Source organism: Mustela erminea, chromosome 9, assembly GCF_009829155.1.
Source record: "Mustela erminea isolate mMusErm1 chromosome 9, mMusErm1.Pri, whole genome shotgun sequence".
NCBI classification, from domain to species: domain Eukaryota; kingdom Metazoa; phylum Chordata; class Mammalia; order Carnivora; family Mustelidae; genus Mustela; species Mustela erminea.
The window spans coordinates 109,787,872-109,813,711 of NC_045622.1; the positions used below are offsets into that span (position 1 = coordinate 109,787,872).

Below are 25,840 nucleotides of genomic sequence, written 5' to 3' on the forward strand. Positions count from 1 at the left end.
TTTAAATTTGAAAAAAAAAAAAGGAAAACACAAAATAAGACTGTGCATTCCTGGTGAGAATGAAAAATGGTATAGCTGCCATGGAAAACAGAGTGGAAGTTCCCCTAAAAGTTAAAACACGAGGGGCGCCTGGGTGGCTCGGTGTGTTGGGCTCTGCCTTCGACTCAGGTCAGGATCTCAGTGTCCTGGGATCAAGCCCCACATCGGGCTCTCTGCTCGGCAGGGAGCCTGCTTCCCCTTCTCTCTCTGCCTGACTTTCTACCTGCGTGTGATCTCTCTGTCTGTCAAATAAAATAAATAAAATCTTTTAAAAAATTTATAAACAAAACAAAAAAAACACGAACTCACTATATGATCCAGGGATTCCATTTCTGGGCATCTCTACCCAAAAGGATTGAAAGCAGGGACTCGAAGAGATGCTTGTCCACCAGTGCTCATAGCAGCATTAGTCACAGGAACCAAAAGGTGGAAGCAACCCACAAGTCCATTACCAGAGAAAGGGCTAAATAAAATGTGGCCTGTATGTACCATGGCGTATATTCAGGCTTGAAAAGGAATGATATTTTGGCACATTTTGCTACAGCACGGAGCAACCAGGATGCTGGGTGAAAGATGCCAGACAAGAAAGGACACATGTTGTACAGGTTTTCTCATATCACGTCCCTAGAGTAGGCAAATTCAGAGACAGAAAGTAGGACAGAGGTTGCCAGGGATTGGAGAGAGGGGACAATCGCTACTTCCTGGGTACAGAGTTTCTAACTGGGATGATGAGGAAGTCCTGGGAATGGTGGTGATGGCTGCGCAGCCTGGTGGGTGTAATTAATGCCCTGAATTGTACATTTAAAAACTGTTACAACGGTAAATTTTTTGTTATGTACATGTTACAAAAAAACCAAAAACAAACCAAACATGAGGTGTACAAAGTATGTACAGAATGCCACCATCTGACTGAAAAAAAAAGTTATTAAGTTATTAAGTTATTTATTAACTTAAATAAATTTTAAAACCTCAAAAAGATAAGGTGGTACAAACAAGTCCACATATATCAATAATGACAAAAGGTATGCAAAATGGATGAAAGAAGTCTATTAAAAGACCTGGATTATTAGATTTGCTTTTTAAAAAGCCACCCACAGTCAGCTTACGGAGGACATACCGGAACTAAAAGCACCACACAGAACGTGTGTGCAGAAAGGGGCCAGAGGGAGCGCACCTGCTAACCCCAACCCGAGAAAACACGGCGGCAACGCGAGTATCAGCCAGGGAAGAACTCGAGGCCAAAAGCAACAGGAGACACAGGTGTGTCACGGCTGATGGAAGCGTTCACCACCAAGACACAACAAGCATGGGTCTGCGTGCCCTGCACCACAGACCCGATACATGTGAACCAAAACGGAAGTATAGGGAGGCAAATCCCAATGAGTGAGCGGTCTGAACACACTTTTGTCAAAAACAGATAAATCACACAACATCTAAAGAGCATTTATGAGATTTAAGAAACAAAATGAACAAATCTGACCTAATGCACAGTAAATACATCCAACACATAGAGAATATACATGTTTAAGTTAATATATCTTAAAAATCTATTGAACATTAAGTCATAAAAAAGAAGACTTCATTAATTTCAAAGCATCAATATCCTATAGACCATATTGTCTAATCACGGTGTAATCAAAGTAAAAAATTAACAATTAAAATGTCATTTCAAACATATATCTACATACATATCTGATACTGGGAAGTGTGACCTGAGCAATCCATGGGTGAAGAGTGAGTGACAGCAAAAGTGTCTCATACCAACACTTGTAGGTGCATTAAAGCAGTGCATGGGGCTAATCTAAAGCTTTACATGAATTTCCTAAAAAATAAAAAAGAGAATAAATAAGCATTAGCACAAAAAGCGAGCAAGACAATAGAGTAAAATAAAACAGGTGTGCTGGGGAAACAGTAAAGGGCAAACCTTAATATACCTCTGAAATGGGAACCAGAAATCTTAAGCAAGAAATCCAGAAAACCAAAAGCGGATGCCCTGAACACACTGACAGAACAGACAGAAATCCCATGGAGAAGATCAAGAGAGAGGAAAGAGAGAAGCAATGACAACAGAAGCTTGGAAAGCGTGCACGGCTGTAACTGCTGAGAGAGACGATTTTTTAAAGCAACATACGAATATATAACAGGAATATACAAGTAGATTTAAAAACTTAAGAGAATTCAACAATCTTCAAGAGAAATGCAAAATATCAACATGGGGTGCACCTGGGTGGCTTAGCCAGTTAAGCGTGTGCCTTCGGCTCTTGTCATGATCTCAGGGTCCCCGGGTCGAGCCCCGCGTTGGGCTCCTGGCTCAGTTGTTTGTTTCTCCCTCTCCCTTTGCCTCTTGCCCTGCTCGAGTCTGCTTCTCCCTCTGCTCCTAACCCTGCTTGTGCTCGCTCTCTCTCTCAAATAAATAAGGAGAATCTTAAAAAAATATCCCAACATGGACTCCAGAATAAATAAAAACTTAGAAAAAGCAACAGCAAAGAGAGAAAGTGACTGGGTAGCTCATCCGTCTTCTCCAGCCCACAAAGACACCCGGCCCTGGTGGTTTTACAGGCAGTGGGCGATCACCCTTCAAAGAACAAACACGGGCTCCCCTGCCCAGACTTTCTCGGAAGCGCCACAGAAGAGGCTGGGGTGGGAGGAGGGAAGCCTGACAGCGCACTGGATTGGGCAACACAAAACGCTGGTTTCGATACCACAACCACATTCTAGACATGTGAGAAAGGGAAATCGTAGCTCTACGCGCCTCCAGAAAAGTTGCAAAGTCCTAGGCAGAATATTAGAAATCTGGAACCAGATCTTGCAGTGTTTACAAGGTAAAATTGGTACATCGTGATCAATTTGGGTTCAATCCCTAGGCTACAGGGTGGATTAGCATTGGTATATTTATTGTAATAGAACATATTATAGGATTAAAAGAAAAATAACAGCGATCATTTCCATAAATGCAGGAAAAAGACTCTGATCAAACTGACCACTCACTTACAGTAAGGATAAAGCAGAATGCCTGATCAGGAACAGAAGGGCGTAGAAGGAAGCCTCCTCAGCGGGACGCAGGTGTGTGGGGAGAAGCAGCCCTTCGGCAGGAGCTACTCTCCCCGGATTCCAGCCGAGCGCGTGGGAGGCTCCACTCGGGGACATTCCCCAGCCTCCCACCCGGCCTGGTCTGAGCACAGCATGAGGTTCTGGCCCGGGCAGTGTGAGTGGAAGTGATTCGGGCAGTTTCTGGTTATGCTATGCCCTGGAAGGGGAGACGCAGGCCTGCACCCTCTTCTCTTCCTCCGTGGCTGGAACGGAGGCGAGGGCGGGGGCTGGGGAAGCATCGTCCCCCCGGGGGAGGTGGGGGACGGCAGAGCAGCCGACGGGACCGACACACGAAGGAGATGACTGTCGGTCGCAGTCTTTGTCCGACAGCCTCTAACAGCATTAAGCACAGAGGGTCTCTCAAAAACCTACTGCAAATATCTCACTTCGGGTAGGGCAAGGGAAGGTTAGAAGTATTACCAGGAAAACCAGGAGCAGCCTAGCGAGCGCCCAGCATGGCAGAGGCTGCGGGAGGGGCCCTCACTCTCACGACCAGGAAAAGAGGACGGAGATGCGGAAAGAAGTCCTGGCCCCCTTCGCAGTCAGGTTGTCAAATACGATGGTGCAGGACGTCCACACACGAACCACTGAGAAGTGGGGTCCATCGTGGAACAGCGTCAAGAACCCAGAACCAGACCCGCCCAGACATCAGACCCTGAGAGCCGACAGGAAACGCGCTGCACATCGTTGCGACGATACTGGTGTTCTGCGAGCAACGGTGCCGGGCAATTAGTTGTGTATATGGGGGAAAAAATGAAATTAGATGCCTACCTAACGCCATTCATAGAAATCAACCCCAGGTGCACAGAGGCCGCAAAGGAGAAAAGCAAACTCTAAGACTTTGGAACAAACTCGAACAGCACGACCGTTCGGACCCGGGAAGTGGCTGGATTTCCTGAGCGAGAAGCAGCAATAGTGAAGACAAGTGACCATTCTGGCTGCATTAAATTTGAAACTTCTGTCCACCGAAAGTCACGCTCCCCGTCAGCCGTGTGTACTGGGTGCCCAGCAGACATCAGATCTTGGGCGCGGTCCTCATCTTCGTGACAATTCCAGCCGTCTGTGCCCTTTCCTCGGGGGCAGAGCGCTAAGTCGAAAACCCCTGTGTTGGGGCAGGACATACAGCGTGGTCCCTGAGCGAACTCCCACTCCCTTTTTTACCACTACTGTGGACTTGCCCCGCTCTGTAAAATTGCCTTTCTCTCCGAAAAGGCCCAAACTGCTCTGTTCATGTTGGCAGCAGCAAGAGGGCTCGCGGAGCACCGTCCTCTGTGGTCTCGGGCTCCCATACTCCACGGACTCGGTGGACACAAACCTCAGGGTTCCAGGTTTCTGGTGGCAGAAAGTCTGACTACCGACGGGCTGAGGGATCAGCGTGGATGGTGACGTCTGGGAATACTCCACAGTCCACGCTTTGTTAGATCCACTGTACGCAGTCTACGTGTTCTTGCTCAAGGGACGTGCACTGTCCCCTTCCGCAGTCCACTCCTGCTGTTGCCTAGGAGACCACTGCCACTGCCACCACATGAGGTCTGGTGGCCCCTCTTTTGTCTGGAAACACACTGAAGCAGCATGACTCTGCTAAAGGTGCTGTCCTCGAGGTAGAGCGCGTTTCAGGGCTGGCAAGCTGGCAGCATTCCAACCTCTGGGTAATCGCACTCTGGGGCTCAGCAAGAAGGTGAACGTACTGTCCACTGTCCACGCATATGCCGTGGAGCCAGGCACGCTGTGTCCTATGATTTTTAGAGTCTTACTGTGTTTGAAAAGACCTATGACGACGTGTGTTCTAATCTTAGTCTTAACTCATTGGCCATCATGACAACTTCTTTAAAACGCTTTAAAACATGGGTATTAAATATTTAAGACCTTTCCAGATGCATATTTGAGCCTGTAAAATATTTAAGGAAACCCCTTCAAAGCCAAGAAATAAAAGAGAAACAGAAGGTCAGAGGAGTGAGCCACATCGAAGCTGAGGCCGACAGCCGTCTTCGGCATCTGCTGACCCCAGCGACCGTCGGCTTTGCTTTTAGCAGCTGCACGGGGGCGGCGGAGGGAGCGACACCCACAGGGATGGCAAACCCTTCTCACAAGTAGACTGTGCCAGCCATTGCTCTAAGTGCTTTCCGTGTACCCACCCGAAGCCTGGGGCCCGCCCAGGCAGGGGCTCGGCTCCAAGAGCTGCACGTCAGGAAGAACAGTGGGAGGTCCTTACCTGATGGTAAGTGCTCTAGGAAAACCTGTCCTAGGCAAGCAAATGCATCCATCTGGGCACTGGCTGGGAGGAGGGGGCCCATTTGGGTTTGAGAGATCTGAATTCATGCTGTGGGTCCTAAAAAAATACCTTAGGGAAACTTTTGAGTTGTCCAGATTGGAAGTGCCATCAAGGTCAAGCAGCGGCAAACACAGTTTCTCTGCAGGAACACGCCCTCGGGTCAGCCTGGGAATTCCCGCAGAGCAAGCCCCAGTGACTATAACTTACAATTTTTAAAAATTCACAAAATACATGAGGTAACAAACAAACATAATGAGTGACAAATCAAGAGAAGAAAACACCAGAATCAGACAAACAAAGACTTTAAATATTAGAATTATGCGCTACTGGGTATGAATTAAGTATTTAATATTTTTAAACATCAAAGAAGGAATCGAAAGCAGAAGTAAGAATCAAGAGACTAGACAAAATGATCACCCAGCTTTGACCTTCTAGCCCCAGGATTCTGGTTAATTAACCTGTTTAATCAGAGACAAAAGGCCATTTGAAAAACCAGTATTAGAGACCGCCCGGTCTATGATTAAAATCTTGATTTAGACTTGATCAGGGTGAAGACACTGTGGGTAATATGAGGCTCCCGACAAGTCCCACCCAGTATCTCAGCAAAAACGGAATTGGAACGGATACTTAAAGAACTTTGCTTGGATTTGCTAACATATTTCAGAACTAATTGAAACTGTCCTGGAAAACATCGCACTCGTAGAGCCGGTGCCTCCTCCCAGAGTCTCCCAGCGTGTGCCCATGGCACGGGAAGAGACCTCCCTCCGGCCCTAGAGCACTCCTCCGCACGCTGCGAAGTTATGCCCAGAGGTCTGGCGTACCATACCTATGTCACGGCCTGTACAAGAAAATCCTGTTACGAAAGTGGCTGTCACAATCAGTGCTTTCATAAACTAATTATGAAGCAAATCCATGTTTAAAGTGTATAAAAAATGTTAAGACTCTCTCTCTCTGCTTGCCTCTCTGCCTGCTTGCGATCTCTGTCAAATAAATAAACAAAATCTTAAAAATAAATGTTAAGAAAGTCCTATGTAGTGGCAGCGGAAAGACAGAAGAGAACTGCTTGAAAAATCTTTAAAAACTTTTTAAATACTAAGTTTTCAATAAAAGAATAACAAATGCTTATCTACTTTTTTTTTTTTAAAGATTTTATTTATTTATTTGACAGAGAGAAATCACAAGTAGTCGGAGAGGCAGGCAGAGAGAGAGTGGGAAGCAGGCTCCCCGCTGAGCAGAGAGCCCGATGCGGGACTCGATCCCAGGACCCTGAGATCATGACCTGAGCCGAAGGCAGTGGCTTAACCCACTGAGCCACCCAGGCGCCCCACTTATCTACTTTTTTATTAAGTTTACATCAATACCATTTTCATTACACAGACTAATTTCATTGCTTCAAAATAATTCCCAGCTTCTGCTGACTCAAGACACCACCAGAAAAGCTGCAGTCCGTTATCTAATGCTTTAGTGGGACGGGGGTAGGGGCGGGGAGCAGCCAACAAGGGCGGCTCCAGCTCCGTCTGGAGAGGGAGGGACACGGGTCAGAGCGAACACTCTCTCTACGGCAGTGACAAGCTGGTAGATGACCCCCCGAAAGCCTGAAGACAGACGTCATTAAAACTGTCACTTCGAGGGAGGAGTCCAGAGAACGGGAGGCAGGGGCCAGCGCTCGGACGTCCCACTCAAGGTGGCTGCATCCTTGGTGTTACCCGTGTGCACGTGTCACAATAATGTGTTTCTCTCTTCGTCGATGGTCAATTAATAGTCATCCCTCTTGACCTTTATCCTATAGATACTCCCAATAAAGCAGGACAATTAACCCTAAGAAAACTATATTCCATCACTTTAAGAACACAATTTAGTTGTGGGGAGAAGAAGAGTAAAGAAACCCGAAGGCTCCTCCTGGTCATCACGCACGTGCTCACGGAGCAAGCGATGGACAGTCCACTCCTGACACCTGCTCCCCGCCGAAGCTCCCGGACACTCGCGCACAGACGGCCGTGTTGTCGCCAGCACACTCTGCCACCGAGAGACCTCGCGGCTGGCTCTGCTTGGGCGGGGGTGGGGTGGGGTGACATCACCCCCTCCTCAGCTTTTCCGCAAACAACTTTCCGGAGATCACTGGGTCCTCAGCGGTTGGCTGATGCCAACACACCCCGACAGGCTGATCGGGACGCCCCGGGGGACTTTCGGGGGCACTCACACCCTTCCAGTGCCCACAGCGCTCCAGGCCCCTGGCTTCCCAGCACAGAGCTACCGAGGAAGCTAGAACTCTGGCCCGATGGTGCGGCGCTGAGCGTGCAGTCGGAGGTGCGGGTCCCCAGGTCTGCCGCGAGGGCGCTAAGCCTCTACTGCGGCACGGGCGCTTCTCTTGAGGCGGAGCCCGTGGCCCACAGAGACGGCGCCTCCTTCCTCCGGACAGCACGGGCCACACTCTGTACCTCCTTTTGCTTTGTTCCAACGCTGACCAAGCCCGCCTGGGATGACTGAAGAGTGCATCAGGCACCTGCTCATCTGGAAAGCGGCTTCTAGGCCAGTAGCTATTTCCATGGCCTTCCATTGTGGGGTCATCAATAAGTGAGACCCTTCTTGGAGCCCCACCTTACTTCTGAGTCCTTGGAGGGACCTCTCTCCACCCCCCAGTGACTGTCTATACCCTGCTCTAGGCCTCACCGGTCTTCTGGTCTCCCCAGTCCCGAAACACAGCTGCCCCTCGGCAGCCCCGTTGGACAGGACCTGCTCCCCTCCTGGCTCCGTCCTCCCGACACGCAACCACCTTGTCCTCCGCCGCATCGGTCGTCCCCGTCTGGGCGGGCCACTCGGGCTCAGCAAGGTCACGCGGTCCAGGCTTCGCCCTCTGCCCTCCGTCCTCCTCACCGGAGCCGCGTGTTAGCGGAGCAGGCGCGCCCGGCGTTCAGAGAGGCGTGCGGCTCGCACTCACACACTAAGCCAGCGACCGCTCAAATGCTTTCACACAGCCAAGCCTAGTTTCCAGCATTGCTTTTTAAAAAATGAATGTGTCTTTACAGTGAACCGAGTTTCTCAGGTTTCTGGATTTGGACCCACTTGTGTACCCCCAAGTCCCTGTCCCATCAGTGGAGCCCTCAGTGACTTCAGCAGGACTCTGCAAGGGAAAAACCACGTGGAGACAGTGTTAGCCATCAGGACGGGGATGTGTGCCCCCTCCAACTGTCCCTCTAAAGCTAGGCAGGCCCTCGGGGCAGACACCTGGCAAAGCCGAGAGCCGGGCAGACGACACAAACAGCGCCCCCGTGTGGCAGGCCCGGAGGGGTACAGGGGCCACCTCCTGCGTCAGCCACACCGCCCACACCCCCGCCCACAGCTCTGCCACACGGCCAGCCCCACCGTCCCCCCACCGAGCCTCCTGCGAGCTGGCATCCCTGGGGGAGGACTTTTCTGAGAAAATTCACTGCTGAGTGAATATTACCAGTCCACCGAACTGGTGAAAACTAGGATGCGGCAATGTCCCAGTGAACGCCCTGGAAGGGTGCCGCGGTTAGCACCCATCCCAGGGGCGGAGATGCAAACCCAAACCCAAGAAAGTCACACCACGCGAGGGGCAGGCAGGGTCCTTTGCTAAGTTAGTCGGTCAAGAGAATCCCAGGAGACCCGAACCAGGCTTGGGCAGAGGGTGCAGCGTCTCGCTGCTCTGGCCGGCGGGTCTCAGCTGTGGCCCCGCGCTGCTAGCCGCTGACGCTCATCTCAACTGTGTACCACTTACTGACTTCTAAACAACCTTATTTCTATTTAATAATGAAGGATTTGTGATTACTTACAATTTCAGACACTGGGATTTGGTACAGTTACATGGCTTTTTAGACTTTGTGTCCCATGAACTAAGAGTTACTCTATAAAGATTAAAAAAGAAAATATTCAGATTGTTACTCTTTAAAAGGGGAATTAGCTAAGCATCTGGTGTTTTGAACAAATACTGAAAATCTCAGCACCAGGCGCTCATAGGTACTACTTATCGGCGCCCGATCATGAAACAGACTTGCTGTGTGTATTACCACCCGGTGGGAGGCGCCCGGCCGAGCCCAGCTAGCACGCCCACAGTCCCCACAGGGTGCGCAACAGGACCCGACTGCTGTCCCCTCCCCAGGAAGCCTTCTGGACGTTCTTCCCTTGATCTGTTTAAACCCTATTATGTGGGGACCCTCATGCCAAATAGCTCCTTTAGTTCAACCTTTTTGCATTTTCCCCAATCTGAACACTAATGGATAATAGAACTTAAATCGTTGTCTTATATTGTTCGGGCAGTGTCAGAGCTGTCCACGCTGCAGAACTACCAGCAACGTCAAAGCAAGTTTCCAGTGGAGACCTAACTGCTCTTGGGATTAGCCCAGGAGCCATCGTGGGGGCATCAGAGGGGGACAGATGAGCGAGTCATAGAAGCTAAACATGAGGGGCAGCTGGGGATTAAAATCAGGGAAGGCTCCCAAGTGCTGCTTTCCAGTACCACTTGTGGAGGGAACTCAGCATCCTCGTTTTGTGAGACGTTTACTACGCTATGGTGAAAGGAGGGGCAAGTGCCCAAAGACAATGACGGGATGGTGACAGGGCTCTGCTGGGTCACAGGGATGCCGCTTGGTCTGGGGTTCCCTACAGAAACCGCAGGGGAACTTGGCACACAGGTAACGTTTGCCAACAGTCTCCTGTCGCCGCACAGAATATGGAAGCACTGCGTGCCACCTGTCCTGTGGTTCTGATACAAATGCCCTGAAGACGGTGTGCCAGGCGGGCCCCTTTGCCTGTGCGCTGCACACTCACACATTCAGCTCCCTGGAGTCCAGACTGGGGGAACCCTAAGTCCCAGCTCGGCCCGTCGTCCTCTGTACGTGGACAGTGGGTTCATCCTGTGTGGGCGTGCTTGCCTTAGCAGCCTCCAGCCCAGCCTCACTGTCTGCGCTTCTGTTTAGCGACATCTCCACCCCCACCCCCGCCAAACACACTTGGCACCTGACTCATGCACGAGCTGCTGACTCTTCCTTTTGGAGATTCTCCCATTTTAAGATAATGTCCCCAAACTATGTCACTGAATGCTGTATTAATTTATTATTCGTCTAGTCTACTTTTCCCCTTTGTACCTAGCAGAGTGACAGCTTTTTGTCCCCTCAGGTGCCCAGAGGTGCGCCCTGGAGCAGACGTGGGCTTTCAGAGGAGGGCGCGTGCTCACCAGTTCTCTGCTCTTGTCCTTGGCCTCTCAGACCTCCCCCTACAGTGGGACACAGCGGGGCCTGGCACTGACTATCCAGAGGAATCAAAATTCTTTCCTCTAAAAAATGGGGGTGGGGTGCGTGGAGACATTCCAGGCGTGACCTGCCGCGACTGTGGGAGGGCAGAGGACAGTTCAATGAATGTCCTGTGTCAGGAAGATACCAATCGGCATTTCCTGAGAGATCCTCAAGTGGTCAGGACGGTGATAAGAGCTTCAGGGGAAAATCAAAAAATACACATATAAAAATTTATAGTCAGTCCAGGAGGAATCCCGCAAAGAACTTGGGAATGAGATATATAAATATATAAATATAAATGAGATTGAAAAATTGGAGGACAGAAGATACGGTAAAATCAGCTGTCAGATTATTTGATACTGATTGGTAATGATATAAAATCCGGAAATGGTAGTTTAATCTGGATGGAAGAAGCTAGACTACTTTCGAAGGAGCTAGAACTCGCCACCACCCGTTAGGGCTGTGAGACTCGCTGTCCACCCCAAGGGGGTTTCAGCTGAGGTAGCCGCATGAGCTAAGGCGCCATAGGGGCGAGCACAGGGCACCAGGGCGGGAAGAGACGGGAACTGAACCGGGGACAGTCCCACGGCTCTGCGGACACTGTCCACCCTCCTATGCCAGTCCGAAAACTAAGGGCTCGGGAGAGATCCTCACAATTCCGCCTCAGGAAAGCATGAGAAATAAACTCCACCGCACGAGGTATGACCTCATCTTTACGAAAAAAAATGTTCAGAGAAGCAGGCTCGTGAGTGTCCTTTATTATGATGTTCATTGCGTTACAAAAGTAATAGCGTCAGCGCTGTGTCAGAACTCACATTAACACCTGACTGAGGACAAGATGACGAAAGCCATACGGAGTGACAGGACACAAATTTTTACTGAAAGGGCATTTTCAGGAGTATGATAAGCTAGTTAATAAGTTAGCCGGTTCCCCACCCAGCTCTGGAGAGCGAGGACATGGTGAGTGGCACCTGAGGACTACGGGCCCCGAGGCTCCGCTGACCGTCACTGCGCTTCTTTTTTTTTTTTTTTTTTAAAGATTTTATTTATTTATTTGACAGAGAGAGATCACAAGTAGGCAGAGAGGCAGGCGAAGAGAGAGAGAGGGAAGCAGGCTCCCTGCTGAGCAGAGAGCCCAATGCGGGGCTCGATCTCAGGACCCCGAGATCATGACCTGAGCCAAGGCAACGGCTTAACCCACTGAGCCACCCAGGCGCCCTGTCACTCCGCTTCTGTGTCACCCGCCGGTTAGAAACCTTTGAGCCATACTGAGCCGACAGAGCTTCCTTTCTGAGGTCTTCAGACCTAATCTGACCTTGTTATCTTGTGGCAGTCAACAAGACAGCTAACGGAGCACCGAGGGAGGTGACGGGGGCGGCCAATCAGTCGCAGTGGGAGGTCACACAGGACGACACAAGAGCGAACGGGCTTCTGCATGTGCCCTTGTCACGAGGCACACGCTGCCAGAGTCCGTTCACCGTCAGTGCTGCGGTGCCGAGATCAAACTCATGCAGCTGACTCAAGGGAGTGACATCAACTCAAGTGATTCTTTGCAGCAAAACACCACAAACACAAGGCTCATGTTGTTCCTGGCGCTTCATTTAGAAGAGAAAAATGTTTTATGACCCGCGTAATTACATCAAAATAAAGAAAACTGTGTGACCGAGAAAACCGAGGCGAGCCTGGGTTCAAGGCGGAACACGACACAGCATTCCTTCCTACTGCTCGCCCACGAGAACCCGGGTCAGCCGTGCCAAGGAGAAGTCGCAGGTCGCGCCGGGGCTCCAAGAGCGCACACTTGGAATGAAGCGTGAGAAGCGCCAGATTCCCGCAGCTGCTCCGGACGCTCATGCACACAGCGATCCCGCACTGCTGGCCCGATGCTCCCAGATCCCACGGAAGAAAAAGGGGTGTCTTCTGGATGGTGACATCTTCGGTCGCACAGTATAACCAAAGACAGGGTCGGGGGAGGACCTGCCAGCAGGATCTAGCAGTGACTTATGTGGCGTCTGTTTGGTCCAGAAGTGGGAAGAGCCATGACAGCAGGACCGAGTCCAGTACCAGCAACAACCTGCCCTCCCTGATCCGTGCCCAAGAGAGTGGGCGGGGAGGATGCCCGATCCCGTTAAACAAACCGAAAGTCGCCTGCTGAGCCTCTGGGCGACAACCGCCGAAAGACGGACTGATAAAACCGCAGCAGCCGCGACCCATGTGAGCCCCCGGCACACCCTGCTGCAACGCAGGGGCGAGGCATCGATGCCTGCCAAGTGGTCCTCGGGGCCGTTCACACGGCCCCCGGACAGCCCTCCTCCCCGTCACCGACGCCACAACCAGCACCGCGGGGGCCTGGCGCGCCCAGAGCCCACAGTGGACGTTTCACAGACTGCTGGACCCGAGGGGGACGTCCGACCACTGCGTGCCTCAAACTCACGGAGGCGGGAGCGGACCGATCTCCATAACCACCTCAAGGACCCACGAGCGGAAAGGGCTGCCCTGTCCACTGTTCGCACGTGAAAGTCAACTCAACAAGGTGTTCCAACCAGCTTGGTTAGTTTAATTAGTTACAATTATAGATACGACTTTCAAATGTTAAGACAAGGCCCCAGCTAAGGGCAGCCCACATCCTCGTGGAGACTGCGAGCCTCGGCACCGGCCTCCGAATGCGGGCTGACCCAGCAGGGCGCGGCGGCCGGTAAAGGCACACTCAGACCACGGTCAAGGTTAAGTGGCTGCCACATCATTACTCATGCTGATGATCGCAAGAAACAAACAGAGCATTTCTGTTTAAACTGATGTGAGACCAAGACAGAGCTCTGGATGGCAGTGAGCCATCCACCGGCGCGGACAGCCACAGTGTGGAAGCCCTTCCAGCCACAAACCAGACACACACAGCGACACGGCTGGTACCACTGCTTCATATAAAATACAGTTTTTAGAGGTCACGAAGGTTTACTGGTAAAGCTGATTTTAGAACTTAGAAAAAAACCACCACAGTACCCAAAAGCCTCTTAAACTCTTCTACTAAAGTAAGTGACAACTGATTGCTGTTAATCCTTACCCAGCCAAGGTTAGTTTCGGGGGTCCTGGAAGAGCAGATCCCGAAGGGAAAGCAGACCCGTTGACTAGGGATGGTAAGGCTCCGTTTTCAAGCTGTGGAAAGTCAAAGCAAACATATTTCTCATTAGAACGTGTTTCATAAGTTCTGTGCAGTCAACATCTAGGTCCAGACAGAAATGACTGGTTTTCTTCTGGAGGTTTATATCACAATGGCCTTGTCACCACGACGGTTCCCCTCGCCCTGGAGTGGGCTCCAGCCCAGGCTTCTCTGCAGCAGTGGGCGAGCCCAGCCCAGTGTGTCCCAGAATCACCTGGCCACTCCAGCCCGGGGAGGGGAGAGTCCTGCCTGTGTGGACCAGGGGTAGGGAGGTAAGGACTCGGGGCCCAGCCGGCCACACACAGCTGTTGGGCACTGGCCGTGGACACTGGAATGGACAGTTTTTTCCATTTTATGACTACAAATTGTGAGTTAAATTAAATCACAAACTTCTGTACACTGAAACTGTTCTTTAATTATGATGACATTCCTGGTATAACGTAAGAGCCCTGGACATCTCAAGTCTTGTCAACCATTGGTGTCTCATCTAGTCAAAAAAAAAAAAAGAAAAAAATCGGTCGCCGGTTTCAACAAGTCCAAAAGCCATGTCACAACCTCTGTCCCCTCCGTGTCCTTTGCTTTCTGGGCTCTTATTTATCTTTCTATTACTCGTTAGCTTGGCTCACAGATGATCGTCCCAAGCAAAGGAAAGTGCAGCAAAGTCAGCAATGACCTAATGCTCTTCTTAGGGGAAGCCTGGACACATGTAAAGAATCGCATAAATCCAGGCTTTGAGATGATTCGCCGATACCACACTTCAATACCCTAGCCTTGTCCCTTCCTGCCCCGAACACTTGAAATTTCAGTCAGTTTTATATAGAAAGTATGGTCTTGGGGGACATCTGGCCTGCTGAGTCGGAAGGGCACGTGACTCTCTCAGAGTCATGAGTTTGAGCCCCACGTTGGGCGTAGAGATTACTTAAATAAGAAAAACTTAAAAAAAAAAAACTACAGTTTTAGAAAAACAAACATTTTATTCATTCTATTTATTTTCTCTCTTCTGCCTCGTACTGTGTGTCATCACTGCCTGTGGGACTTGAAGACCCTGAGGAGCCACCCTGGGTCCACGTCCTTGAGCACTAGGCCCCATCCCTGCAGGGGTCCCCATCCCTCTGGGGAGCCTCACCCAGGAGCCCCTTTCTCCTGCTGGGGGCTCTGTCCTCCTCACTCAATGTAAGGAGGCCAGTGTCCACAAGTTACTCGAAACCGTCTCTTCCCCATCACCCAGACATCAGGGGGCCCATGGTCCCAGAGGCGGTCCGGAGTTTGGGATTCCTTTTGAGAAAGGATTTCACAGCTCTCAGGATTGAGGCAATCCTTTGCATAAACCAGGGTACAGTTTCTCCTTTCCCCTTTGCCTATTTAGTCCCAAAGTAAAGCCAAGAAAAAGGGAGGGCTTCAGGACGGCATAGGTAGCTAATCTAGAGTGACTTTATGCTGGAACCCATGACCTTCTCCAGCAAGCCTGGCCTCCTAGGAGCAGGGGCGGAGACTCTCAGTCACATCACCTGGGCTCTTGCTAAAATGAAGATTCTGGGTCAGTGAGTCTGGGGCAGGACCAGAGATCCTGCCTTCCTGCCACGTTCCCAGATAACGCCCAGGCTCCTAGTCCGTGCGCCACACTGTGAGTTGCAAAGTGCGACTCTTGATCTCACAGCTGTGAGTTCAAGCCCCATGTTGGGCGTAGAGATTACTTAAAAATAAAATCTTTAAAAATATACAGAGTTGGGAGTGTGGCAAGGAAGCAGCAAACGTATGGCTAAAGGGATTGCCTCAAGGTCACACCGGGTAGAGGTCAGGGGCAGCCAACCCCGGGACAAGAACAACACAGCCAAGACAAGATGGGGAGCAGGTGGAAAGCAAGGAGGCTGCGGTCCGAAGGAGCACTCCTAGGGCACGGCCTTAGCGGTAGAGCGAGTCCAGTGCGCGCCTGCCCGGTTGGGGCTGACACGGTGCGGGAGGAAGAGGGAGGAGCGGAGGCGGCCAGGACGCCGGAGGCTCGTGTGCAGGACCCACGAGAGTCTGCGGCGGGCGCCCCAGGGTCACAGCTCGGATCTCCCGCACTGACCGATACAATATTGAGAAACAGTTACTGACGCACTCGACAAACATCCGACTCTGCTTACGCCCGCTGCCTCACGGGTCTCTCTGGTCTCAAGGCCTGAAATGCCATCTACGCCCTGGTGACTTCTTCCCTCCAGCCCAGATCTTCCGCACACTGATCTCCAGGCCCACATGTCCCACTCCTGCCGGCCACTGTCACTCAGATGTCTCAAACGTAACACGTCAAGGCCAGCGAACTCCTAGTCTCCCTCATAAGACGTGTACTACCCTCAGCTCTCTGGATGGAAACACCATCTTTCTGTTCGTTCTGGCTGAAACTGTGGGGGCATCCATGCTTCCTCTCTCTCTCTCTCTCTCTCTCTCCCCACACCCAGTCCGTCACAAGCCCTGCCAGCCTGTAGGGGATCCGGACAAGCTGTTTCTGCTCCGCTGGCCCCGCTTGGTCGGAGCTGCTGTCATCTCTGCCCTGCCCCCCCCCCCCCCCCCCCCCCCGCATTACGGGACTCTCCCCGTGGCAGGGCCCCCACACCCACTCGGCCCCACCCTTCCCCAGCCCCATGCTTGCTCCTCTTCCACCCCCTTCTGCTACCTTCCTCTTGCTCACTCCATCCCCGCCCCCTGTCTCTACAGCAGGTTGACCCTGTAGGAAGCTCTGTACCCGATGCCTGTCCTCTGCTCTCCTGGCACACAATGTAATTTACTACATTTGCCCAAGTTGTCTGTCTCCCACACTAAAATGTAGGCTGCAGGGGGCAGAATCACATGTTTTGTTTTGTTTGGGGACATCACTTAGCATTGGCTCCCTGATGTGGTCCGAGTGCTCAGACAGGCAACGGCCCTACGGAAAGTCACTCTGTGTGACCGCCCTGTACGTGCCAGGCTTTGTTCCAGGTCTCAGTTTACAGAGACAAACTAGGCTCACAAGATCTCTACTCCTGCGGACCCAGCATACCCGTGGGGAGATGCAGACAAATAGACAAACCAGGAAAACGCAAGACCGTGACAGTGCTGGGCAGAGAAGCAGACAGGTGCAGTGACAGCGACTGGCTGTCCACACTGGGGAGTCACGGAAGTCTCTTCTGGGGTAGTGACACTTCATATCAAGACTTAGGGAAAATAACACATTTGTCTTATATTTAGTATGTGCATATTGTGGTACAATCATAAAAGCATTTTAAACTCTAAAAAAGCATTTCCATTCTACCGAGGAAGGTAAGGAATGTTCTACACCAAATGGGTGGTGTGTCCTGCTAGATGGACAGCAGGGCTGCAAAAAACGAGCTCAACAAATGGGGTTTCGGAAGGTTGGCTGGTCTGACGGCTGTAGGAAAGTGCAAGAAAGCCCAAAGGGTTGGCCCAGAATTGCCTTGAACCTGTGCCACTGCCTCCCAACCCCCAGTGTCTGACCCAGTAGTGAAGGTATGGAACACATGGTAAAGGTTTCACTGTAGATTTTAAAAGAGGATAAATTATATTTCCTGAGTAATTCCAACTTCAACAATTGAAATTTTAAGAGAAAATAGTGCCCAACTGTAATCTTTTTTTTTATTAAAACAATGACTCACTTGTTGTGTAATGAGATTTAATTTTGCTGGTACTGGCAAAAATCTTCCTACTAAAGTAGTCATTGGTTTAGCGACATCTGTAAGGAAGACAATTAAAATTAATGGATACCATATATTGTTCCTTTTCTACCTGAACATGGAAGAAAGTACAAAAATGATCATGTATCATGATTTATCATGTGCAAAATCATTTAAACTTACCTTGATCCTATTTTTTTTTATTCTTTAAAAACTTTTGAGTCAATATTATTATTATTATTATTATTTTTACATATTACATCTTTTTCTTGGTCTTAAAGCTGCTTAATTTAAGCTTCCAGGGTTAGTCTACTATGCTAAAAACAAAACGAAGTGAAACAAAACTGTGGCTAGTGGCCAAGTTCCCACGCTGTGGCTCCGTGCAGGGGCCCCTGGGAGCCCCAGCCAACTCGCCAGGGAGGCCCTGGATGCGTCCCACTTTCAAGGAAAGCACAGCGACATCTGTCGGACATCGCGTGAACTACTTTCAATTTATGTGTGTTCTTTTTTTCAAATGGTTACTAACTTGCTAGGATGTAAGTACTTATTGGGCTCTTTGGACCAAACTATTTAACTAATGGAACGGATTTGTATATCTTTGGTGTAAGTGTGCCGTGGAAAACATTCCTGACACACAGAAGGCTCTGCAAACCTCAGTGCCGGTGAGCAGAGGCAGAGGGAGAAACGTGTCTTAGCGTCTTTAGTCACTGATCAGCTGAACACATTCCCTGCTCCCGGCTCACGCATCCTTTGAGCGATGATACCTTGACACTTCGGTAACGAGGATGCGTTTATCTCATGCTGGTATTTCATACGTCCATGGTGACGGGGTTATGATTCTATGACAAGGAAGTAGGTTTGAAGAACACCATATAAAGCCTTTCCTTTTGTGGATCTAAAGGCATTAGGATTGGGTCATGTTCCAGAAGGAGGGGAATTAGGAAAGAAGCCTTCCCTGCTTGTGCAGAGGATCAGAGGTCGCTCTGACCTACAGGAGATGGAGCCAGAAGACCGTGGTGGGCATGGACAAAGGGCTTCTGGAAGACTAAACTCCAACCCTGATTCCGTACCACAGAAAAGCAAATGTCTTGAAGGCATTTTATCTGTCCCTAAATAAAGAGACTATCAGTTTGGAACAGGAGTTACAGTATTTCCTCTAGCCCTGAACTCTGTAGTGCCATTGAAATGACATCTGTATTTAATATTGATTTAAATTACTGGCAAGTACAGCATGGGGAACCCAGTCAGTAATATCACATCAACTTCATGTAGCAGCAGATGGTAACTAGACTTACTGTGCTGATCGGTTCCCATGTACACAAACTTCAAATCACTGTTGTACAAACGAAACTAATATAATGTGGTAGGTAGATTATACTTCAACAACAACAAAAACAAAAATAAATAAACCACTGATAAGATCAACAAAACATCTGATAATTTAAATATTCTGATTAACTCAAGATTTAGATTAACACAATTATGTATACAATCCACACAGAGATACCTAGTTTTCAAGAATTAGGGTCTAACTTTTGTAAATACAATCCTAAGACTCTGTTATTTATTCTTTCTTTAATCATTTAAAAGTAATTTGAAAATAACTAAGGACTTCTAGGCCATATATTATTATTATGTCAGTTTAAAGATGTTTCTGAGAGAATGGCAGAGAAAAATCAGCACTTGATATATTTTAAAACTCAGTGATGATTAAAGTGTACTCACAGTTCTCACTGGTTACATGAAAATGTCTCATATATATTGTATATTAATATAATTAATATATAAATTAATAGTTAATTAATAATATATTAATTAATAATTAATACTGTATATTCAACTGTATACAGTGTGACCACACCTGAACCACCAACCCCCTGCCCAGCCTAGGAAAGGCTGACGGCCCAACCCAGTCTCCTTTCGACACATGCACATGTCGTAACAGCAGTCACCTGTTGCGGTCACACGCTCTCTGCAGCTAGCCAAGTAGAGGACAAGTATCCAACAACACAATGTACATAAATTAGTCTATAAAGATTTTTATTTCTATTCTTAGTTCACTTATAAGGGCAAACAGATTTAGCAAGTTGCCTAGTTAACAACCTAACCACCTACTTTACTTTTACTCTTTATACAAAGCCAAACATAATCACTTATCAGCCTACATATGATATATGACATAAGTTTTTATTAATGTACTCTGTACCTGACTGTAGATAATTATTTTGGTCTTGATACTGAGGAACCAAATGAAGTGCTTTTAGTTCTCTTGTGCCAGAATTGTCTATACACAGCATTTGTGTACCCCCTTTCAACTGACATATCACCTAAAATGAAAAATAATGATCAGGTTTCATTTTTAAAAGATATCCAGTAATATGAATCTAGATGAACTTAAATTTAAGAAAGTAACTTTAATCTAGAATTTCAGTTTTAACGCAAAACGGCAAGCTAAAATCTGTTCTCGATTTCTTACTCCACAGTAATGTGTTCTCTGGAGGAACCACAGGGCAAAACCCCCCAGGAATTGTTTTGTGACATGTGTTCTGTGTGTGGATGCAAGTTCCTGCTCGTGCCTTCCTCTACCGGTGTCGGCCCGTGGAGGTTGAGGCCTCGGCGACCTTGCGCCGGGCTGCCTTCGCCATCCTTACGCTCCACTGTCTACCTCAACGACGAGTGCGGTGATCTGCCCCCCCAGCCCCACTAGATCCGGTCAACTGGAGGAAAAGGCTTCGTCCCCGACTCCACCTCTGGAGCTGGTCACATTCTGAGAATAGTCTTATATTTTATGAGGTATCTTTCCTGCTCCCACACATTATTATTTTACACGTGGGGTTCTTATTAAACGTCCATTTATTATATTTCCTACAAGTACAGTTTAGAAAGGTTAATCCAAGAACTGGAAAGTTCTAGGAAGCCATGTCTGTCATCCTGGGCCTGACTGGCACTCTCAGATCACCTTGTTGGATTCCGACCATAAACGATTCCTCAGTGAGCCAGGTGGGTCTGTGAGTCAAAGACACAAGTTAAGCAAAGCACAGATGGAACCTTCCCGGGGTGCAGTCCTGTCCCAGGCCACGCAGCATGCATGTGAAGGCAAGAGAAATCAGAGTTTCTGCCCAGACAGCTTCTAATTCTGACGGTCAAACCACGGATACCCAGAGAAAACTGCGGTTTCCAACTCTAGGTTGCCTTTGGGTTTCCCAGACAGGAAACCCCAAGTAAGCACCCAGGATCGACGTTAGCAGAATGACACCTGTAGAACCTGTGTTAACAAAGTCACTGGCTCAAACCTTCACATCACCCTGATGTTGGATAAGGGGCTAGTATTCATGTTTGGTTGGCATTTTATTTGAAGTCAGAGGATAAAGTTATAGTCACACACACACACAGAGGTACACAAAACTGGGAGAAAGAATGGATTCTCCTGGGCTCTGCCATGCCCTCTCCGGCAGCAGCGTGTGCACGCTACTCAGTAGCCTGGTGTAACTACAGGAATCATCCTGCTCACCTGCTCCAGGCGTCACGGACAAGCTCTGCTCTCAGAACCCACACACCCAAGCAGAAGCACAGACAGACAGGCAGTACTGGTACATGCCACAGCTAAGCCAAAGTTTGTGATGAGCTCATTTTTAAGTTAACTCCTAGTTAAAGGATGTGCCTTTGAGCTTAGGTCACCCTTCTTGGGATAAAGAGCTGCCAGGGAAAAGGCGGCGTCTGGTTCTTTGGACTGTTCGCTAGAGGAAGAGTCAGGGCTGCTTCTCCGGCTCGCCTCCTCCCTAGTCCTCACTCACCACACTCAGACCTGGGGTCCCAGATGCACCACCTACAAGCAGACCATGTAACATCTCTCTTTTCTTATCCATGAAATGTAGATAAAAATAATGGCTAGCCTACAGCGTTGACAGGAGGATTAAATGAACCACACAGGTTACAGACTATGTCATGCGAGTGTCACTTGGTATTATTAGGAATTTGGAGGCAGGCAGGCAGGGAAACAGCCACAGAACCCCAGCTCCCTCTACCTGCCCACCTGCCAAACCACATCGTTCTAAAGGCTGCCTCAGCCCAAGGGGACTTGGGGCTACCCTCCTTAGCAAGGACCGCAATGTCCTAATCTTTGTTTGGTTTGCTAAGACCCAGGAACTGGGAATTCCAGAGGTGAATGGAGCATTACGGTTTTAATTATGTTCCTCTTTTGATAGATGAGGCAATCAGCACTGCGGACTCAACAAGGAAACAGAACGGAAAAACAGTGACTGAAATCGACAATTCCTATTGAATTAGCAATGATCAGAATCAAACATTTAAGATAATGTCAGTCAAGACACATTTTCTTTGGCATCATTACCATTGGGTTAGAGTCCTTCTTTTGAGAGCAGCCAGAGGCGTCCTCAGCTTCTTGTGACGAGGGGAACTTGCAACAGGATTCTGGACCAAGAGGGTTCTGAAAAGTTGCTTCCTCAGGATTGTTACTTATAATATTACCACCTGCTTCCTTTATTTCCACCTTAAAAAAAAAAAAGCAATTGTTATTTTAGAAACCACATTGTGGACACCGGTTTTCACGGTTGCATACTGTTTGCAAAGGAAAGAGCACCCTTAGCTTTACTTCTCTCCCTCTCATTCTCCCTATGTGGGGGCAACGAGGAGTGAGAAGTTATCTGACCAGCCTCACAGGGAAGGAAGGACCCTGAGGACCAAACCCATCTGCCCACGAAATATGCAGGTGAACCTTCCACGCGGTGTTCATGCTGCTTCCAGCACACGGCATAAGGTCCTGAGGAGATGCCCCAGCTGGCCGCGTGCCCCTCAAGGGGCCCAACAGCCCTCCCTTCTCTAGGACCCGGCAGACTTGAGGGGTCTTCCTTAACCTGGCCTCCAAGCTGGCCCTTTCTCACCGTTCTTAGTGTGCTCATTAAGTTGTATGAAACTTAATGTTGATTTGTTTTCTTTCAAGAAGCCTCCGATCCTTGCCGACATATCAGATTTAATATTGATCGTGTATTTATAGCAGAGCTCACCATTACATAACAGCGGTGTCTTGACTGGATGGCAGGACTGTAACAAATGCTAAGGGCATGGGGAACAGCCAGCTTTGTCTCTGAGCCATCTTCTGCAACAGCTGCCAACTCACCGACACACGGCAAGGTCACCAGCAAGAGGGCAAAATGCCAGTGATACTGCTGAAAACTGGTGAAATTTAAAAACTAAAGACTCGATGGTTAAAAAAATACCGTCAGATTTGAGGGTTCCAAAATTGTGAGGATTCTTTCTACATTTGCTAAGAATGCAAGGAGGATTGGGATGGCGTCGGCCGACCCCTCCTGAACCTCCATCGGCCCTAAAATGCCCATTGCAGAGTGCAGGGGCACTTGCCAGAGGCCAGGAGGCAGGTCCTTCCAAGAAGACGGTGATTTTAGGGTAACATTCTGAAGACCTCATTTAAAATCACAGCATGGGGGCGCCTGCTGACTCAGTGGGTTAAGCCTTTGCCTTCAGCTCTGGTCATGATCTCAGGGTCCTGGGATCGATGCATCGGCTCTCTGCTCAGCAGGGAGTCTGCTTCCTCCTCTCTCTCTGCCTGCCTCTCTGCCTACTTGTGACCTCTATCAAATAAATAAATAAAATCTTCAAAAAATAATAAAAACAATAAAATCACAGCACAGATCATGATCTTTCTAGGTGTGGCTGTGGACGCAAACTTGGAGATGTCCAACAAATAGTGAAATCAGCGACCTGCACAGATAATAATTACTGGCAGTTTCCTTATTAGCACAGCAGACTGTCATGAAGGTATCAATCTTTAAAAAGAAGGTTTAGCTGTGTTTCAAGTTTGGCTTTATTTCGATAATTCACATTTTATAGAAAGAGAAAATTTTAAATTTTCTTCTTCTGCTTTGAGGAACTTGCCAGGCAGGTGCCGTCAGAGTTTAGATTGAATTTCCCACCCTATGATTAACACGTACTTGCACAGCAAGTGCTGCAAGCGACTATGATCTGAACTACTTATACTCAGTGAATTCCCATTTTTACAGAAGAGATATGAACAAAGGTCAATGTGGGAATGAATTTCTAGAAAAAGGAAAGTAGCAATTCATCCTCAATATTTACTTTAAAATAATCCCATTCTGTTTAAATGATAAACATGTCCATGCTGAATCTTTTTCATTTTACTAGTTAACTAGGAAACAGGCAATAACATTTTCTAAAAGCAAAAAAATATCATCCAAATAGCCTCTCCTTTATTTTGTCCAACCTACATTTTGTTAAAATTGGATTACATTGGAAAAGAATGTTGGGCGCCTGGGTGGCTCAGTCGGTTAAACTGCTGCCTTCAGCTAGGTCACGATCCCGGAGTCCTGGGATCGAGCCCCGCATCAGGCTCCCAGCTCCACAGGGAGTCTGCTCCTCCCTCTGACCTCCTACCTTATCATGTTTTTACCTGATCTCTCAAATAAATAAATAAAACCTTAAAAGAGATTGAGAGAGAGAATGTTATGATTTTGAGACGAGCCAGTTCTGCTCCTGTTCTGGTGAATTCTCACTGAGTCCACTTTGTAAAGCAGTCGTCCTAAGACGCCCAACAGGCAAAAGGTGCCAGGAACCCCAGTCTGGCCCGGAAGCCAAATGGAGTGGCTGACACTGCAAGGCATCCGAAGAAGAGTCAAGGAAGACCTCTACTGCGGGTGATGGCTGGTAGGACCGGGTGAGCTCTAGGGCTCCCGCGTAAGCTGAGAGGGCGCTGGAGGCTCAGCCTCTCCTCCCCATCTTTCCTTTACACTAAGGAGCAGCAGCTGCGCCGAAGGGAAGCCAGAAAGGCAGAAATCCAAGCTCTGGAGCTATGACTCCTGACACACGAAGTCAGGCCACCCTCATCCCAATACCAGCTCCAAAGTGCTCCTCAGACGCTTAACAACTTACTACAGTGATTTAAGGGCTGAGTGCTCTAGCTTTTCAAACTCGATCCTCTTAGGGGGCCAGTACCCATTTCCTTGGGATCCTGTTTCCTTTAAAAATTGATTTGTTTCATTCCGGCAAGAACAAAGCAGAAAAATCACCAGTGGCGACAGCAGAAGAGGGCCGTTAGTCCAGAATCAGCAGGAATTTATGTAGACTGAGTTATGTTGCTTATGCTGGAGGAACACGCCCTAACTACCAGCGAGAAGCTCCGAGGTCTTGATTTCAGGACTATGTGAAAACAATCACACTGCACCCCCCCCCCCACATTAGCGACTCTAACATAAAGGGGGTGGGGACTCTCCTAAAGCCAGTGATAGCAACAGGCGAGGGCCACACACTCCCTCGCTGTTTCCCTCTTCTGCTGTCAGCTCCCCAGGACCTAATTCTCCTGCGGGGAGAATGGCCTGGCTGGGTGGGCGCAGGGGGCTTACAAAGGGAGGTGCGCAGTTGGAGTGAGTGACTCCAACCCAGGATGCTACTGACCCCGGGAAAAGGCTTGTGAGGGAAATCTTGGCCCGCGCCAGCGGTCTCACTTCTCTGCTCCGCACCGGGTGACCGAGGTCCGGCGCCTGTCTCCCACATGGATCTTACTGGAATCACCCGGACCCCCGGGTGGGCACCTCCTTCCCTGGCCCAGGCGCCCAGGGGCACGACGGCAGGACTCCGGTGCGGGGCCAGCAGGGAGGACAGGAAGTGCACGTTGTAGGCCTGCGGCTGCGGGGCCACCACCGGCAGCGCGGCGTCCTCCAGGGGGCTGAGCTCGGGGAGACTCGGGTACTCCGGGAGCATCTCCTCGGCGTCGCTGCCGTCCACCGCGAGCTCCACTTTCACTTGGCTGTCACAGTCCACGTGAAGCGGGGGGTTGAACGCGTGCAGGAGGGGCTCCTTGGGGTCCGCGGAGCTCAGATACGCGTCTTTAAACACGTGGAACTCGTCCTCCTCGTGCTTCACCACCACCGGCGTTTTCAGGGCAAGGTTCTCCGAAACGAACGGACTCTCTGCACTGAAAAGGTCGGTCACCATCTCCTCCTCGGGACCGGACATCCCTCCGAGCAGGGGCGCCTCTTCCATGTCCGCTGAGGGGACCTCGGGCCGGGCATCGCCACGCACCCCTCGCCACGCGGATTCCGGCCCAGAGCCGAGCACCTGCAAGGACGCGGCCAGGTGAGGCGGGCTCGGCCCCGCCCCGGCCCCGCCCCGGCCCCGCCCCGCGCTCCACGGGGGGTCCCCGCGCGGGAGGGGGGTTCCCTCCACTCCCGAGGGTCTCCCCGGGGCCGGGGTCCCTCCCTTCCCGAGAGGCTGACCCGGGGAGGGAGGGGGGGTCCCGCTGCCCTCGAGGGGCTGACCCGGGGTCCCTCCATTCCGGAGAGGCTGACCCGGGGAGGGAGGGGGGGTCCCGCTGCCCTCGAGGGGCTGACCCGGG

General features: G+C 49.8%; 1 protein-coding gene across 2 annotated transcripts in view; it reads right to left on the reverse strand.

The window, feature by feature from the left end:
• TESMIN (testis expressed metallothionein like protein) overlaps nucleotides 1-25,840 on the reverse strand; it is a 38,306-nt gene that overhangs the window by 11,935 nt on the left and 531 nt on the right. Inside the window, exons 2-7 of one of the 2 annotated variants that reach the window (XM_032359608.1) lie at nucleotides 24,901-25,563; nucleotides 21,806-21,964; nucleotides 19,661-19,781; nucleotides 17,437-17,513; nucleotides 13,712-13,803; nucleotides 9,196-9,267 (exon numbers count right to left, since the gene is read on the reverse strand). In XM_032359608.1, coding sequence (XP_032215499.1) covers nucleotides 9,196-9,267; nucleotides 13,712-13,803; nucleotides 17,437-17,513; nucleotides 19,661-19,781; nucleotides 21,806-21,964; nucleotides 24,901-25,488 — 1,109 coding nt within the window. In that variant the 5' untranslated portion in view covers nucleotides 25,489-25,563. The remainder of the gene's footprint in view (nucleotides 1-9,195; nucleotides 9,268-13,711; nucleotides 13,804-17,436; nucleotides 17,514-19,660; nucleotides 19,782-21,805; nucleotides 21,965-24,900; nucleotides 25,564-25,840) is intronic. The other variant, XM_032359609.1, reaches the window with a different exon arrangement.